The sequence below is a fragment of the Bombus pyrosoma genome, linkage group LG1 (genome assembly GCF_014825855.1).
Source record: "Bombus pyrosoma isolate SC7728 linkage group LG1, ASM1482585v1, whole genome shotgun sequence".
In the NCBI taxonomy this organism is placed as follows: Eukaryota; Metazoa; Arthropoda; class Insecta; order Hymenoptera; family Apidae; genus Bombus; species Bombus pyrosoma.
The window spans coordinates 5,319,291-5,333,590 of record NC_057770.1 but is presented as its reverse complement, the minus strand read 5'-3'; the positions used below and the strand labels follow the sequence as shown (position 1 = coordinate 5,333,590).

At 33.4% G+C, this 14,300-nt stretch overlaps 1 protein-coding gene across 3 annotated transcripts; it reads right to left on the bottom strand.

Moving 5' to 3' along the window:
- Positions 1-1,175: 1,175 nt before the first annotated feature.
- On the bottom strand, positions 1,176-14,256 carry LOC122569633 (rho-associated protein kinase 2). 3 transcript variants are annotated; one of them, XR_006317528.1, is made up of 13 exons: positions 13,760-14,255; positions 12,544-12,869; positions 12,040-12,200; positions 11,621-11,959; positions 10,393-11,526; positions 10,002-10,302; positions 9,146-9,561; positions 8,416-9,057; positions 7,929-8,339; positions 7,635-7,851; positions 7,104-7,326; positions 5,237-5,555; positions 1,176-5,151 (listed from the first exon to the last, which is right to left on the bottom strand). XR_006317528.1 is itself a non-coding variant. In XM_043730971.1 (12 exons), exons 2-12 carry the CDS (start codon positions 12,722-12,724, stop codon positions 5,468-5,470), a joined length of 4,113 nt encoding a protein of 1,370 aa, XP_043586906.1. In that variant the 5' UTR covers positions 12,725-12,869; positions 13,760-14,255; the 3' UTR covers positions 1,176-5,467. The 3 variants fall into 3 exon arrangements, 1 of the variants encoding a protein (XP_043586906.1); XR_006317533.1 differs by having other exon boundaries at positions 1,176-5,555; positions 7,022-7,326; positions 13,760-14,256; XM_043730971.1 differs by having other exon boundaries at positions 1,176-5,555.
- Positions 14,257-14,300: the final 44 nt, after the last annotated feature.

The following is a 14,300-nucleotide window of genomic DNA, read 5'->3' as shown; positions in this document are numbered from 1 at the left end:
TGGTATGTGCATACATATTACTAGTTGATCCTTGTTTGCAAACTCTACGACGTGTCTGTCTGTTTGAAAATATTTATTTTAAAAAAGTCAGGTTAATCGCGACCTCCGAAGGGTTAAAGAAATCAGGTAATTTCAAGGGAAAGATTCATATTTTCAGATTTGTGCGCTGTAATGAACGTAAGTTTGTCGTTGCGTGTTTAATAACGTGTATTAGTGAAAATCGATACTTACTTCGGTAATCATTTAGAAAGCTGCCGCCATCTTGGATTTCGATCATTTTTTAATATGTGCGAGGAAATCAACATTCTGAATAACCTTTTCCTTTGCATGTAAACGCCGTTCGGTCTTAGTTTCCGAGATATCTGCAAAAAATTGTCGATACCACTACGGTGAATTCTGCCTACGATTGTATTATATACCCGACTATATAAACTATGAACAAACGATGGGAATTAGGTTTGGGTTAAACGTTATTTTGTCCGGCCGCTGTAAGCTCACCGACGCACGATTATAAGCAGAATTCGCTGCAACGGTACCGACAGTTTTTTGCAAACGTCTCAGAAACTAAGGCCTTACGCGTATCGAAAGATCATCTAAATACAAGATGGCGGCACCTTTCTAAATAATTACCTTCATTTCTATCGGTGTCTAGTTGTTTCCAAAGGGTACAGATGTCTCTTTTGTATCGTAATACAGTATCAACGATTGTGAACGTGGAATTAATCGCTTGTAGTTATGTATTTTCTTGAATTAATTAAGACTATTCGATTACTAAATATCTAATTGCGTTTAAGAACAATGAACCTCAGATAGAACAGTTCTTGCTTCAGCTTTTGTAAATTTGTTTAATTAAGCCGCGAGCGACGAAAGAGAACGACGAATGCATCACATATATTTTGAGTATCAAAAACCTATGATCGAATAGGCAAAAGAAAACGACTAGTTCACGAACGTAAAAGCGTATTCAAATAGGAATAAACAACTAACTATGCCGAGTTCGAGACGAGAAAAAGACTCTGTTGTCGACCGCCCGTTAATATAACTTTAGACTTTAGCGAAAGCGTAATCAAAAGTATGTTAATCGTGCAAGTACTTGGAAACGGGTTATCCAAGTTTTGCATAAAACTATTCACGTACTGATTTACATGTATTCATACATTAAGGACTTGAAAAGGTAACCAGGTACAGTAAGTTTATTAAAGAGAACACAGAACGTATGCATTACCTATCGAATTTCGACGTTCTTTCATATTTACGCTAGCCTTGCGTGAATTACTTAACAGAGATATGAAAAATTATTATAAGCGAACAAGTAAACGACAAATAAATGACAGAACGTTTGATCTCCGAGGAACAACACGATGTTATTCACCCCTTTGAAACTGACAATATGAGAATCTAAAATGATTTTTCTAAATTAAAAGAAATTACACTTTTCCATTTTTTCTAAATTCTCTAATAACTACTTAGAGAGAAAGAGAACAAAATTTGCTGACTTAAAGCGCCTTTTACGCCCCTTACAAACAAAAACTTCTATTCGGATTTTGCACCAGTCTAATACGTATCGCGTTTCGAACAATTTCAGAGAACTGTAAAATACAAATGGAAATGTAATTACAATGATTATTTTGATTACAATGTGACGAAAACGGTACAGAGAGCACGGCAGTTTTCAAGGCTTGTATCGAAAAGTGCAATCAAAATGTAAAAATGCTCTTCCCGATTGCGTAACAATCGTTTGTGAAAAAAACGCGATGACGATCAAATTGTCGATCTCGAGGAATAATTAGAGGGTCGTCGACGCGTATTCACTCTGCAAGAAGAACCCTTTCGTCGTGAAGGGTCGACAAAGTGAAGCCGAGACATCACTTTGCTTTCTTCGCGTATTGTAAGCAAGTAAAGGCCACTAATCGATAGTGTTCTAATCAAAGATCAAGTATCCTTAGAAACTTGAAACATGATCAGGAATTAGATTTGCGAAATTCAATGAGAGTTGAGAGAAGCAACTACGAAGCTAACTGCATGCATCTTTTCGAAGAAATAATATTAAAGAAATTCTCATTTAATGTAAATTATGGTTAAAATTAATTTGCTACGAATTAAATATCCACAAACGATCTTTTCTAAATTCATTAGGAAATATTCGAACTCGAAATGACTCGACGTACATGTATTAACTGGTTGCTGTTTGCATAGGAAACAAAGATAGATTACATTGTAAAACGGTCTATCTCGAAATTTTGATTACAGGTAAAATAAAGTCATAAAGATTTAACATATACACATGTATATAGAAAATTGTACGCAGTACGCAAAAGAGATATAGAAGAAGGTTTTACACAAAGCTCGATACTCGCTATTGTATTAACAATAATGACATTCGATCAAATTTATCACTCAAAGATTTTTGCACATCCGTAATAATCTACAAACGGTGCTCCAGATGAGGTATCTTTATTTCAACAAGACAAGAAAGGGAAAGAAAAAAATATATGAAGAATTCGTTCTCTTTTATATGCCATTTCTTACCTTATCGTAGGATAGAGAAGATCAAATACATATTTAGAAACATCTAATCTATTCGACAATGAGATTAAATTCATTGTTCGGTGATGTTGGAAAACGTCTACGTAAACTCGCGTTTTATCTACAAAATACTTTAATCGTAATATTAATTAATAATATACAGCTTGTAAATAACTAAACAATAATAAAATATGCTGTAACAAGTTTTTTTCACTTCTTCTTGCTTCTCTACCTATCTATCTGTCTATCCGTGTCTGTCTGCCTGTCTGTCTCTCTCTCTCTCTCCCCATCTCTCTGTCTCTCTCTCTCTCTCTCTCTCTCCCCATCTCTCTCTCTCTCTCTTTCTCTCTCTCTCTCTCTCTCTCTCTCTCCCCCATCTCTCTCTCTCTCTCCATATTTTATATCTCGCGTTGTCGAAAATTCTTTTCCAGTCTATAAAAAAATAGTCCAACAGGCAGGTGGAGCAGAGTAAAATACACAGGCTAATTTAATTAAAAACGCGGGCTTCCTACTTTCATAATCGTTTGCGTATATCTAGCTCTTTCACATCTTCTTAATAAATCAACGGATGACGTCACATACATACTGAGCTTCCTTTATCTCTTGGAAACTCGAAAACTAAATGAAAGCAGAGTGTCAAAAGAAGAATAAAAGGAAAAGGCAGCTAAGAAAAGGGAGGATGAAGAAAAAAGGCGCGAAAAGTACCATATAAAAGGACGTCTCAGATGGAAAGAAAGATGTTGCAACCTACCTAAGAAGAGTCGGGACAAGTTTTGTAAAGCGACCGAGAAATTTCATTTTTCTCTCGACCCGGACCAATGTGATGAATATACGCACACGTCACTGAGGTACACCGTGGATAGAACACAAACGGCGACAATGATTTTTTAATAGTAATGATGATGATGATGATGATGATGATGTGATGATGCGGATGATGCGGATGATGAGGATGACGACGATGATGAGGATGATGAGGATGATGATGATGATGATGATGGCGACGATGATGTTGATGATGATAATAATAACAATAATTTTCATTAGCTCATTACACTTTTTTCCTTTTTTCTTCATCTTGATGCCTCTGTTGCTCCTCGTACAAATCTTTTTTTACTCGGCACCAATTTTTTTAGCATTGTTCCTAAGCCTCTCTCGACTACATGCGCGATTTTGCGCTTTTTTTCAGTGTTTCATATCGCCCATCCTTTCAGCAATCTGTAGCGGATATATCGTACATCGTATTAAAAAATTCTTATCTTACAATTGTAAATATCGTATTCCTATTATACAATGAAGCTCGTTCGTGGCGGTATTCCTTAATATTTTACCATTGTGCTTGTTCTAAAATTTAACTTTTTCTCCCCCTCTTACAATTTCACCCTTACTTTATTGCTTGGTGGCAATATGCATTCATATTCTAATGAATACATGGCAGAACAGAAACGAAAATTCACAAAATATACAGAGCGCCTGTTGAATCTTGAAAGGTCTTCGAAAATATGAATTGAAGATTTATAACAAGAATTTTGAACCAATAAATACAATAATAATTTTGAAAAAGAAAGCAAGAAAACAAAAAGATGTAGAAGGTTCTTCCAAGATTCTAAAAATGTGTTCGTGATAATTTAAAAATCTCAGATATTCCAAGACTATCAATTTCAAAATTTAAATAATGTATCTCCCATTAATAATTCTGTGATGAAGTATTTCCAATATTCATTATCTCACGTTTATATGTATCTACCGACGCATTTCCCGATGATTCGATTAAACATAATAACTGCGTTTCTCATACCAGAAGAAAAAAACTTTGGCAGCCGCTCTAGCCAGCTGATTAGCGTACTTCTACGTAAAAATCAATTTCACTCCTTCTCTTCTTAACGTAATTAAATATCGATATACATTAATCTCAAAACGTATAAAAATAATAATACTATCAATCCGGCGTAGTAAATACACAATATTATCGAGTTCTCAAAGTTCTCACCTTTAAGTAATCGCTAATGACCGGAGAATATTATATATATCGCACAAACAACAATTTTTTTTTCTTCTTTTTTTTTTGCTAAAGCATTATAATTAATGTCCACCAATTTCACAATATCGTTGCAAAGGTCAATGAACGAGCTGCTTAAACAACTGAGAAGCAGTTCTTACGGCCGTAATTTATGTACAAGGAAATCATCTTTGAATTGAAGCATTCACGGAAAAAATAAATCAACATAAAAATCCATCCATTCGCACGTACGAAAAATATTCATAAAACAATGCGCGATGATGGTCTCTTGATGACACTATGCAAATCATTGGCAAACTTGCTCGTCGAATACGATATCGAACATAACGCTGTAGTTTGATAAATCCGAGAAACGCGGCCCACATACTCAAATTCGTTACGATCACTATATTCATTTATATAAACACTATTATCATTACTTCGTCTTGTTAATAACAGCTGCACACTCCCACTTATTACTCGCCTCGTTTCCCCCTCCTGAAAACTTTCATCTTATAACATTTCCTGATGAGCGTCTTGTTTCTTCAATTTCCTTTAGATCATTCGAGTTCCATCATCGTCAGTATATATTAAAGGCACGTTTGATTCGTTTAACGAACATGTACCTACAAATAACGATCAATACAAGTAAAAATGTCAACGAACGATTTTGTGGAGAATCCTCGCATTCGTCAAAAAGTTGATAATGACATGTTTCTCTGTGCATTCAGATCGGCGGATGTTTTTAAGATACATGAACTCCAGGTGTCTCGAGATATTTTCCAGATAACATAGAATGTCGAGAATTATTTTCGCATATTTGAATCTCATTGCAAATCATTTGTCTGACCAACTGATTGAATTTATATGTTTTAAATAGATCGATTGAGAAGGACGTCGAAGCAACGAACTCCAATCGAGTATTATCGACACTAGCTAAGGTCACTTGCCCATGCTGGCATTTGCTGGTAGAGTCGCGGATCGTTGTTGCACCGATAAATATGGCTTCAAGGTGGATCTCGTAGACTCTCTGAAATATGTAAATCGTTATCGATGAAATTCGACTTGTGGAAGATCGTGACTATCGCATTTACCAAGAAATATCACGAGTATAGACTAATATAAAAAGAAAAAAAAAGAAATAAGCTTTAGAAGCAAAATAACAGTTTTTATCTATAAGAGCTAGTGTAGTTATAAATGTTAAAGCCCCATTTCAATAAAAAAAAAAAGCATTGAAATTCATGATGATTTTGTTGATCCGTTTTTTTTTTTTTTTTTTTTTTTAGAATTACAAAGTTTACTTTTAAAATTTTTAGACTTTTTATTTAGGATCAATTTATAATAATGTTTTCTTCTGTACTCTTTAAATGACGAACTTTTTATCAATAATCACATTGAACAATTTGCTGTTAAAAGTAAACTCTGAACGTGCCAATTTTCATTACTATCTAACAGTTTTGCCGTGCACAATGTCAAATATGTTTTGTCATTCTGCATATCGTATTTCGTAATTATTACCATGCAATTTTTGGAGAAGAAAAAAGCTATACGATTCTACAAATTCTCACATAACAACATAAAAATAATATCGCAACTGAAAATCTTAAGCTGCTGCTCGATTATAGGTTATGATTTTCTACTTGTTAAAGTATCGTAAAGTTCCATTAAAAAGAAAATATAAACAAAATATTATAATGAGTATATATGTACATAAAAAGTATATTTCCATCTTAATCTATAATATTCTCAAATTAATTTTCATGCATTATGAATCTTATCAATTTATAACTTCTGCTAATACTAAACAAAGTTAAAACAATGCGACATCATATATTTACTTATTGAAGGGTATGTATATTTAAACTAGCAGCGAGATCAATAGAAATAAAATGAACAATCACTCTCGGCGAAAAAATGTGCTAATGTTTAAGCGCATGCAAATGACAATTGAATCGAATCAACTAACAATATCCTATTCTAGTTTTAAACAAACTCAAACAGAAACCAACATATCAATAACCGCAATAATAATAATAATCGGAAAAAATGAAGCTTATATTGCTTCGATCTATCGAACGATATTTATATATAATTTCGATTTTGAACAAAGCAACTATGTTGGCTTTTAAATTTTTCAAAAGTTGGAATTATTACAAAACACGCTTAATAAGATTACCTAAAGTCTTCATAATACATTTTCAAATTTCAAAACTGCTTTATATCTGTATCTATATTTATATCTACATCTATATCTATATATATAGAAATAGATAGATAGATAGATAGATAGAGAGATAGGTAGATTAAAGCAATCTGAAACATAATCAATAATGGCATTCCATTATATTATTTTTTGTTTCTGTAACAATGATATCTTCTAAGCGCACTGCACTTACGAAACGCTGCCAACGATGTCTTTTTTCTATTTTCATGTTCGTTGAAAATGCGATTCTGTATATAGATATGGGAGTGCAAGAAAAATCAAACGACTCTAACCTCGCTACACCCAATCATGCGATGCCACAATACAAGAGAGCTACTTAGTCTCCGGTTACGTTGAGTCGCACCGCTACGCTACCTTGGCGAGACACGTTGCCCCGTGCCATCGACGTGCGAGTTTGCTTTGTAGCCACATTTTTGTACACGTCTGGACAGTCTTGCGACCCAATATTTCTGTTCGTCAGGACTACCAGCCAATATTAATAATTCACGAGCACTGTTTGGATCGTAGTGTAATTTGCAGGGTGCTATGGCATCTTCCTTTTTGTCCAAATGCTCCTTATGAACTTTTATACGACACCCTGTACACACGCAATAACAATTTCATTACATATTCTATTATGAATAATTTTTTATTTTATGGAGCAGATTTTTTATTTTGTTTGTTGACCAAAGAAAACGAATCATGTTACATCGTTATCAATTTAATAAAATTTATTACAAAAGATAGTTTTATAAATCTTTTCAAAATATAATTAGAAGCGACGAATCGCGAGCAAATACACATCACCCCACGAACGAGCAAAGATTTGAAAATGATATGTTTTAAGCAATGCAGTAATTATAAAAACGTACAAATTCGTTGAAGGAAACATTGTTTCATACTTACTTCGGCACTCGAGAGCTGGTGGCGGTCGAAACATATGCCACAATTGTTTTGAGCATACTTCGCAAGTAGTCGGCATATGATACGATATTGACACAAATTCGTGACCTTTTAACGATTGCGTGCCTGGTTTGTCCGTAAGTTGTGGCAGTTCCACTCCAGGCAGTGTGTTTCCTTCATCACCAGGACGTCTTGCTTCGCCTTCACCAGCATATAATAACTAAACAAGGGAAGAAAAAATGTAATTGAGTATATCATTCGATGAGTAGGGAACCAATTATTCAACATATTATTTACCTGGAAAATTCTCGGAATATCTTTGGCATCAGCTCGGATGACATCACCCTGAGTAACAGATCTAACGTGGAAGACTTTATTTAGGTCCAATATCAAGACTGGATCGGCATTTAATTTATCATTTTCACTATTATAAAATATTATTTTCTTCGAAGAAACGACAACGTATTGTTTTTTCCATCCATGCCTTTTAATGTTCTGTTTATTTGGCACATTTAACCAACCTTCCAATCGCATGGTTCCATGTTCCGATAAAACAGAATCTTCTCCGTCATTTTCTACGGACGAAACGCTAGCGGTTTCTGAGTTGAGCGAAGCAATTTTCATTTGTAATGTTTCTATTTCGGAATCTTTCGAATCAAGTTCCATTTGTAACCTCAATTTCGCTTGATTTTCTTCCACTAATTGTGCCTATAGAAATATAATGATGCTAGGGATAATATATAAATATTTGTAAAAGTGGAACGAGGTTTAGTATTTTACTTACTTGTAAATCTTGCAAATCTTTTTGCCATTTAGCCGTTAACTGTCCGTATTTTTCTCTCTCTTGAGTAAGCTCTTGTTGTAAACGCCTGCAATCTTTCTCCTTCTTTCTTAAATCTGCTGCAGAAGCTTTATTCTTGGATTTACCACTTGAAGACAAATCTTTTCTGTTCATAATCTCTGCTAACTTATTAACTGCTTGTTGTTTCAATAATTGCTCAGTTTTCAATTTACTGCTCAGTTTTTCTATTTCTTCACCATTAGACTGTGCTTTAGAAAGTTGATCTTGCAATTCTTTAAACCGTTTATTTAAATCTTCCTTTTCTTTAAGATATTGATCAACATTTTTCTTAAGTTCACCTTCGCTATCCTTAAGCCGATTTATAATTTGTTCTTTTGCATTCAATTCTTGGTGATGTTTGGCTACTCCATCTTTATATTCTAATTCCTTCATTGTTCGTTCCTTTTCGAGGTCAGCGACAGTTTCTTCAGCTATTGATCTTGCCAAAGCTTCACTATCGCCTCTCGCTAGAGATAATTGTAACTGATGCACTAAAGAGCTACGTTCTTCTTCTAATTCTTGTTGTAAACGTATTTTTTCATCAAGTTCTTCCCGAAGTTCTTGCGTCTGTGTTTTATAAAGTGTCTGGAAATAACACATTAAAATTTATAATAAATATATCAAAAAAAAATAATAGCTTCTCCGCTGATAGTTTGTTGAGATGTGAATTTACCGAAAAGTAAGCTTCTGCTTCTAATTGTTCTTGTAATTCCTTAGTTTGTAGTTGATCCACATTTCTTTGAGTTTTCAAGTGATGTAATTCATCCTCTATTTGACGTTTTGCTTCTCTTAGCTGAGCAACTTCGCCAGCTAATTGTTGTTCCCTGGCACGTAATCGTCCTGCTTCGGACGACTGCTGTGCCAAGTCAGTCTGCAGAATGTTTCTTTTCTGCTGTTCTTGTTCGACCTGACCTTGTAGCACTTTTACCTTTTCAACTTCTTGCCTATGTTCTCCTTCCAGTTTCTGTAATCGCTGTTGAATCTGTCGATAATCCACAGAGAGCATAGAGGTTTGTCTTTCCTTTTCTTGTGCAAGTAATTCAGCACGTTGCCTCCCACTTTTTTCTTCATTTAATTTTGCTTGTAATGCTGTTAATGTTATATTAATACATGTATAAGGACAACTCGCAATAAATTGACAAATTTAAATATAAAGGAGTAGCGTACATACTGTAAATAGAAATGCCATCGAGCGCGAGCATTCCGAAATTTGAAAAATTGCAATTAGTGATAAAGTGGGTTAAGAATAAAACAAAATAATTATATGGAGATGCAGTTATAGGATAAATAAGTGTATGAATGAAATGCAACTTTTAAAAAATCAAAATTTTTAGAACATGCATGATGTTTAAATACAATATGATATATGTATCCTATAATTTATTACATTTGACATAAATACGAAAAAATATTTACGTTAGCCTAAAATAAGTATTTTTTCTCACCCTGACATGCTTATCAGTATAAAAATATGGACTTTTAAAAACCTTAATATTACGATTATTAAATACAAATGTAAATAAAATTACCTTTAACTACTTCTAAATTAGCTTCTTCTTTGGATAGTATGCGTGAACGTTCCGTTTCTTGATGGGCTACCACTTCCTGATTATACCTGGCTTGCGCAGCTTTTAATTCAAGAGTTAAACTTGCTGCTTCTTTTTCCAATGCTGAGATTTTTTCAGTTAGTTGTCTATTATCCATGATTGCTTTCTCCTCTTTCTCTCGACTATGTTCGAGTTCGACATGAAGAGCAGAGAGTCGGCTTTCTAATTCAGCAGTTAACGATGAGGCTTGTGATCGAGAACTACGCTCTTTCGACAATTGTCCCTGCGAAATTATTTACAAAAATATAAATTTACGTTTGAAAATGAGTATTTCTAATCAATTTTCTTTCTTTTTTCTAACATAAACGCTTACTTGTAATGTAGCCACTTCTTGCTGTAAATTATCTCGTTGCGCTTGTAATTTCGCTCTTTCCACTTGTAGTTCATTTGCCATTTGTTCTGCAGCTTGACGAGCAACAGTAATCTCAGTAGCTTGTTTCCGTAACCTCGTTACCATTTCTGTTTCTCTTTCCAATTTCGATTGCATTTCTTTAATTTGTTTTTCTAAGCTTGTTACACGTTCAGAAGTTTGTTGTGAATTACTTGCATCACGTGCTCGTTTCGTCTGCTCTTCATCATACTTCTTTTTCAACTCCACAATTAATGACTCCGCTTTTCTACGCGACTCAGTTTCATGCTCCACCCTACGTTGTGCTTCTTTGTAATTATGCCTCAACAAAGTCAATTCTTTGTCCGCTCTACCTATTTCTTCACGCAATTCGGTTTCCCGGCGTGCCATAGCTTCTAATCGTGTTGTTAAAGCTTTCTGCCTTGATTCTAAAGATTCTACCTGTCTCTTTTCTTTATCCAATAAGTTTTCTAATTGAGAAATTTTAATATCATCGCTTGTACCATTATTGATATGATTTTCTAATCCATCTACCGACTCCTTGCCGCTAGAAGCCATTAATTGATAATCTTCTGAATATGTAAAACCAATAAAAGGTAAATGGTTTCCAGAAAATGCTTTTGGTATCGGAAAACTTTCCTCTGGTCCATCTTCTTTATCAACATCCTCAAAATTGCTAGTATCATCATCGCCGGAAAGTTCTGGCACGACAGGAGGCACACATTCTCGTAAATTTTCAAATGTCCACTGATCGTTTTTAAAGAAAGGATGATTTTTTATTTCTTCCACGCCATTTCTACCCAAACGTTTAGTTCTATCCGTAAGAAAACCACATATCAAATTCTTGGCAGAATGAGAAATATCAACTTCTTGTGGAAAATGTAATGAATTTCTATGATCCATAATTTTTGAATATGTTCCAACTAATGAATCTGCATAAAACGGAGTATCACCAACAAGCATTTCATATAAAAATACACCAACTGACCACCAATCACATTCTCTTCCATATACACCTTCACCACCTTGAGACTGAAGCACCTCAGGTGATATATAATCAGGTGTACCTACTGCAGTATCAGATCGAACAAGACCATCCTAAAAGACATATAAGATAAAATATTTTCATATAATGTTGCATTGTTAGAAATTTGATAGAAAATGCTAAAAAAAAAAAAAAAAATATACATACAGCATCCATTCTCATACAAGTGCCAAAATCTGCGAGTTTTAAATGACCATACTTATCAAGTAACATATTATCTGGCTTTACATCTCTATGAACAAATCCCATAAGATGTATTGCATCTAATGCAAGCACCACTTCTGCACAATAAAATTTTGCCCATTTTTCTGGCACGTCATAATTTGACATTAAATTCACTAAATCACCACCTGGCATGTAATCCATCACCATGTAAAGATATTTTTGATCTTGAAATGCAAAATGAAGCTGAACTATCCACTGAGAATTGGCATGTGCCATTATATCACGTTCTTCCCAAAAAAAGGCTGAATCTGATCGCTTGATCTGTAGAATATACAAAAAATAAAGTGTGCAGTATACACATAAATTATCTATTTGTGCTTTATGTCTTATTCATGTCTTACCATTTCAAATTTACTGAGTAATTTCATAGCATATACTTTCTGCGTAGATTTATGTCTTACTAATTGTACTTCACCAAATGAACCACGACCTATCACTTTTATCAGGGTAAAGTCGTCTGTACGCATTCGCATTTTACAAATATCTTGAGCTACTGAGTCATCTGAAAGTGTAAATAATTTTTATTACATCTTTTCCTTGAAAAATTAATATTAGCGTCACAACATCAATAAATATATTAACATGTTTCATTTATTTATATCTGATTTATTTACTCCTCCATATCTATTAAATAAGGCGAGTCGTTGTATTATTATATTAACATATTATTCTAACACGATTATATATAATAGCGATTGCGATTTGCTTATTGACAATAAAATGCCTAACTTTTCTAAAATATACACTTTATACTAAATTAATGAAGTATCTATTACTCTGTATTTTAGTAACTGCACTATTTAATAAGAATATTTTTCATAAAAACAGAAAGGTTAAGTACTTACATCTATTCATATATGCTTCTATGTTTTTCATACGTTTTACGCTGGGATGATCACAATCTGCCACCAGGGCCTGAACTGTATCCAACAAGCAATCAATGTTTGTGATACTTCTTGGATCCTTTACGCGTTCTTCCAGCACCCTCAGGCGCCTGCGCCTGTCTTCATCTCGTACTACATCCATCTCTCCTATTAAAAGCTAGGAATAATTTCCTTCAAAAATGTAATATTTTTTTTGACGCATCAAAAACAATACAAAGCAAAAGGCTACATATAGCATAAGCACAATTTATGCACTGTTGCAATACTGGATGGACAGTCCATGTTTCCTGAAACAAGATTATATATATATATACATAAATGTTAATATATAATCATTATTGTGATATTATTGTACAAAGATTTACATAAAATATAGATGACTTTTTTTTTTACTCCATAAATGAAATAACCAAATCTATATTTAAATAATACCATATATAAATATAGCTTTAAATAATATAAAGATATGATTATCGATAAGTTTAATATAGTTTAATTCGTGCATTGTATTCATATTGCTAGTCGTATGCACCCATGTAACAAGATAAAAATCACAATATTATAAAATCAAATAAATGGATTTAGAATTAAAGTAATATAAAGTGAAAGGTTAATAAAATTATTAGTTCCATGTGTACCTTTTACTAGAAGGGTAAGTTAATTAAATAACACAATTTAAAAGATATACAAATTTGTGAGGGAATAGATACAACAGAATATAATATATGATGACTCAACATGATTTATGTGTCAAGATCATTAAGAAACAATGATTACTGAACAGTATGAAAACAAAACATATATTTAATTATTTAGAAAAATATGATTTCCCAGACACTAACATTTATTTAGATATTTTGCACTGAAATTGATCATTAACTTACAAACAAAATTTTACCAGTTCATCTTGTCATTTTCACAAAGAAACTTTTATAAAATAAAAATGCAAATTGTAGAAATCGTTAAACAAATGTGAATTTAATGTTTGCATTTCAATATTTCAATGAAAATTTAAAAATTCAAAAAATAACAAATCAAAGAGGTCTGTTAGGAAGCTTGCAGAAATAAGGTGGATCCCGTGCTGGTACTTCTGAATCCGTCATGAAGGATTTTCTAAATATTCCGTATTTTTCATTATCGATTAATTAATGTCAGAAGAAAATTCACTCTAACGTACCTAATATCACGAATACCGTATCCAGTACTTCGTCTAACTGAATAAAAATACTATAAAATACATTATTTTTCTACGTAAATTGGTTGCGATTGCACACAGCTGAGCCGTGTATGCGCCATTGAGAAAATTCACAACGGTCATCAAAGCCAATGAAAGCTCGGGGAAAACGTAGAGTAATTCGCTTTTCAATTCATGTACAATGATCGAGGGGAATTTTCCAATTTTATTCGAGAACTCTGGCACCTGCTTCAGATGTGAAATCTCACATTATTCAATTTGAAAATATAACAGTATTTTCAATGAGATTTTTGGTTATTTTCACTCTACTTGACACCGTTTGAATTAGTTCGTTGTTTCAAAATTGGCAACATAAAAGTCACCCCTTCTTCATACATATATATTTATTTGAATCAAATAAAACTTCGAAAGTTTCACGAATTAATGAAAACTACGTCAAAAGTCGTTGAGACAGAACATCAACGACTTCGGAAAAACGATATAATAAATTGCAGGCATAACCAAGATGGCGTAGTATTCGACG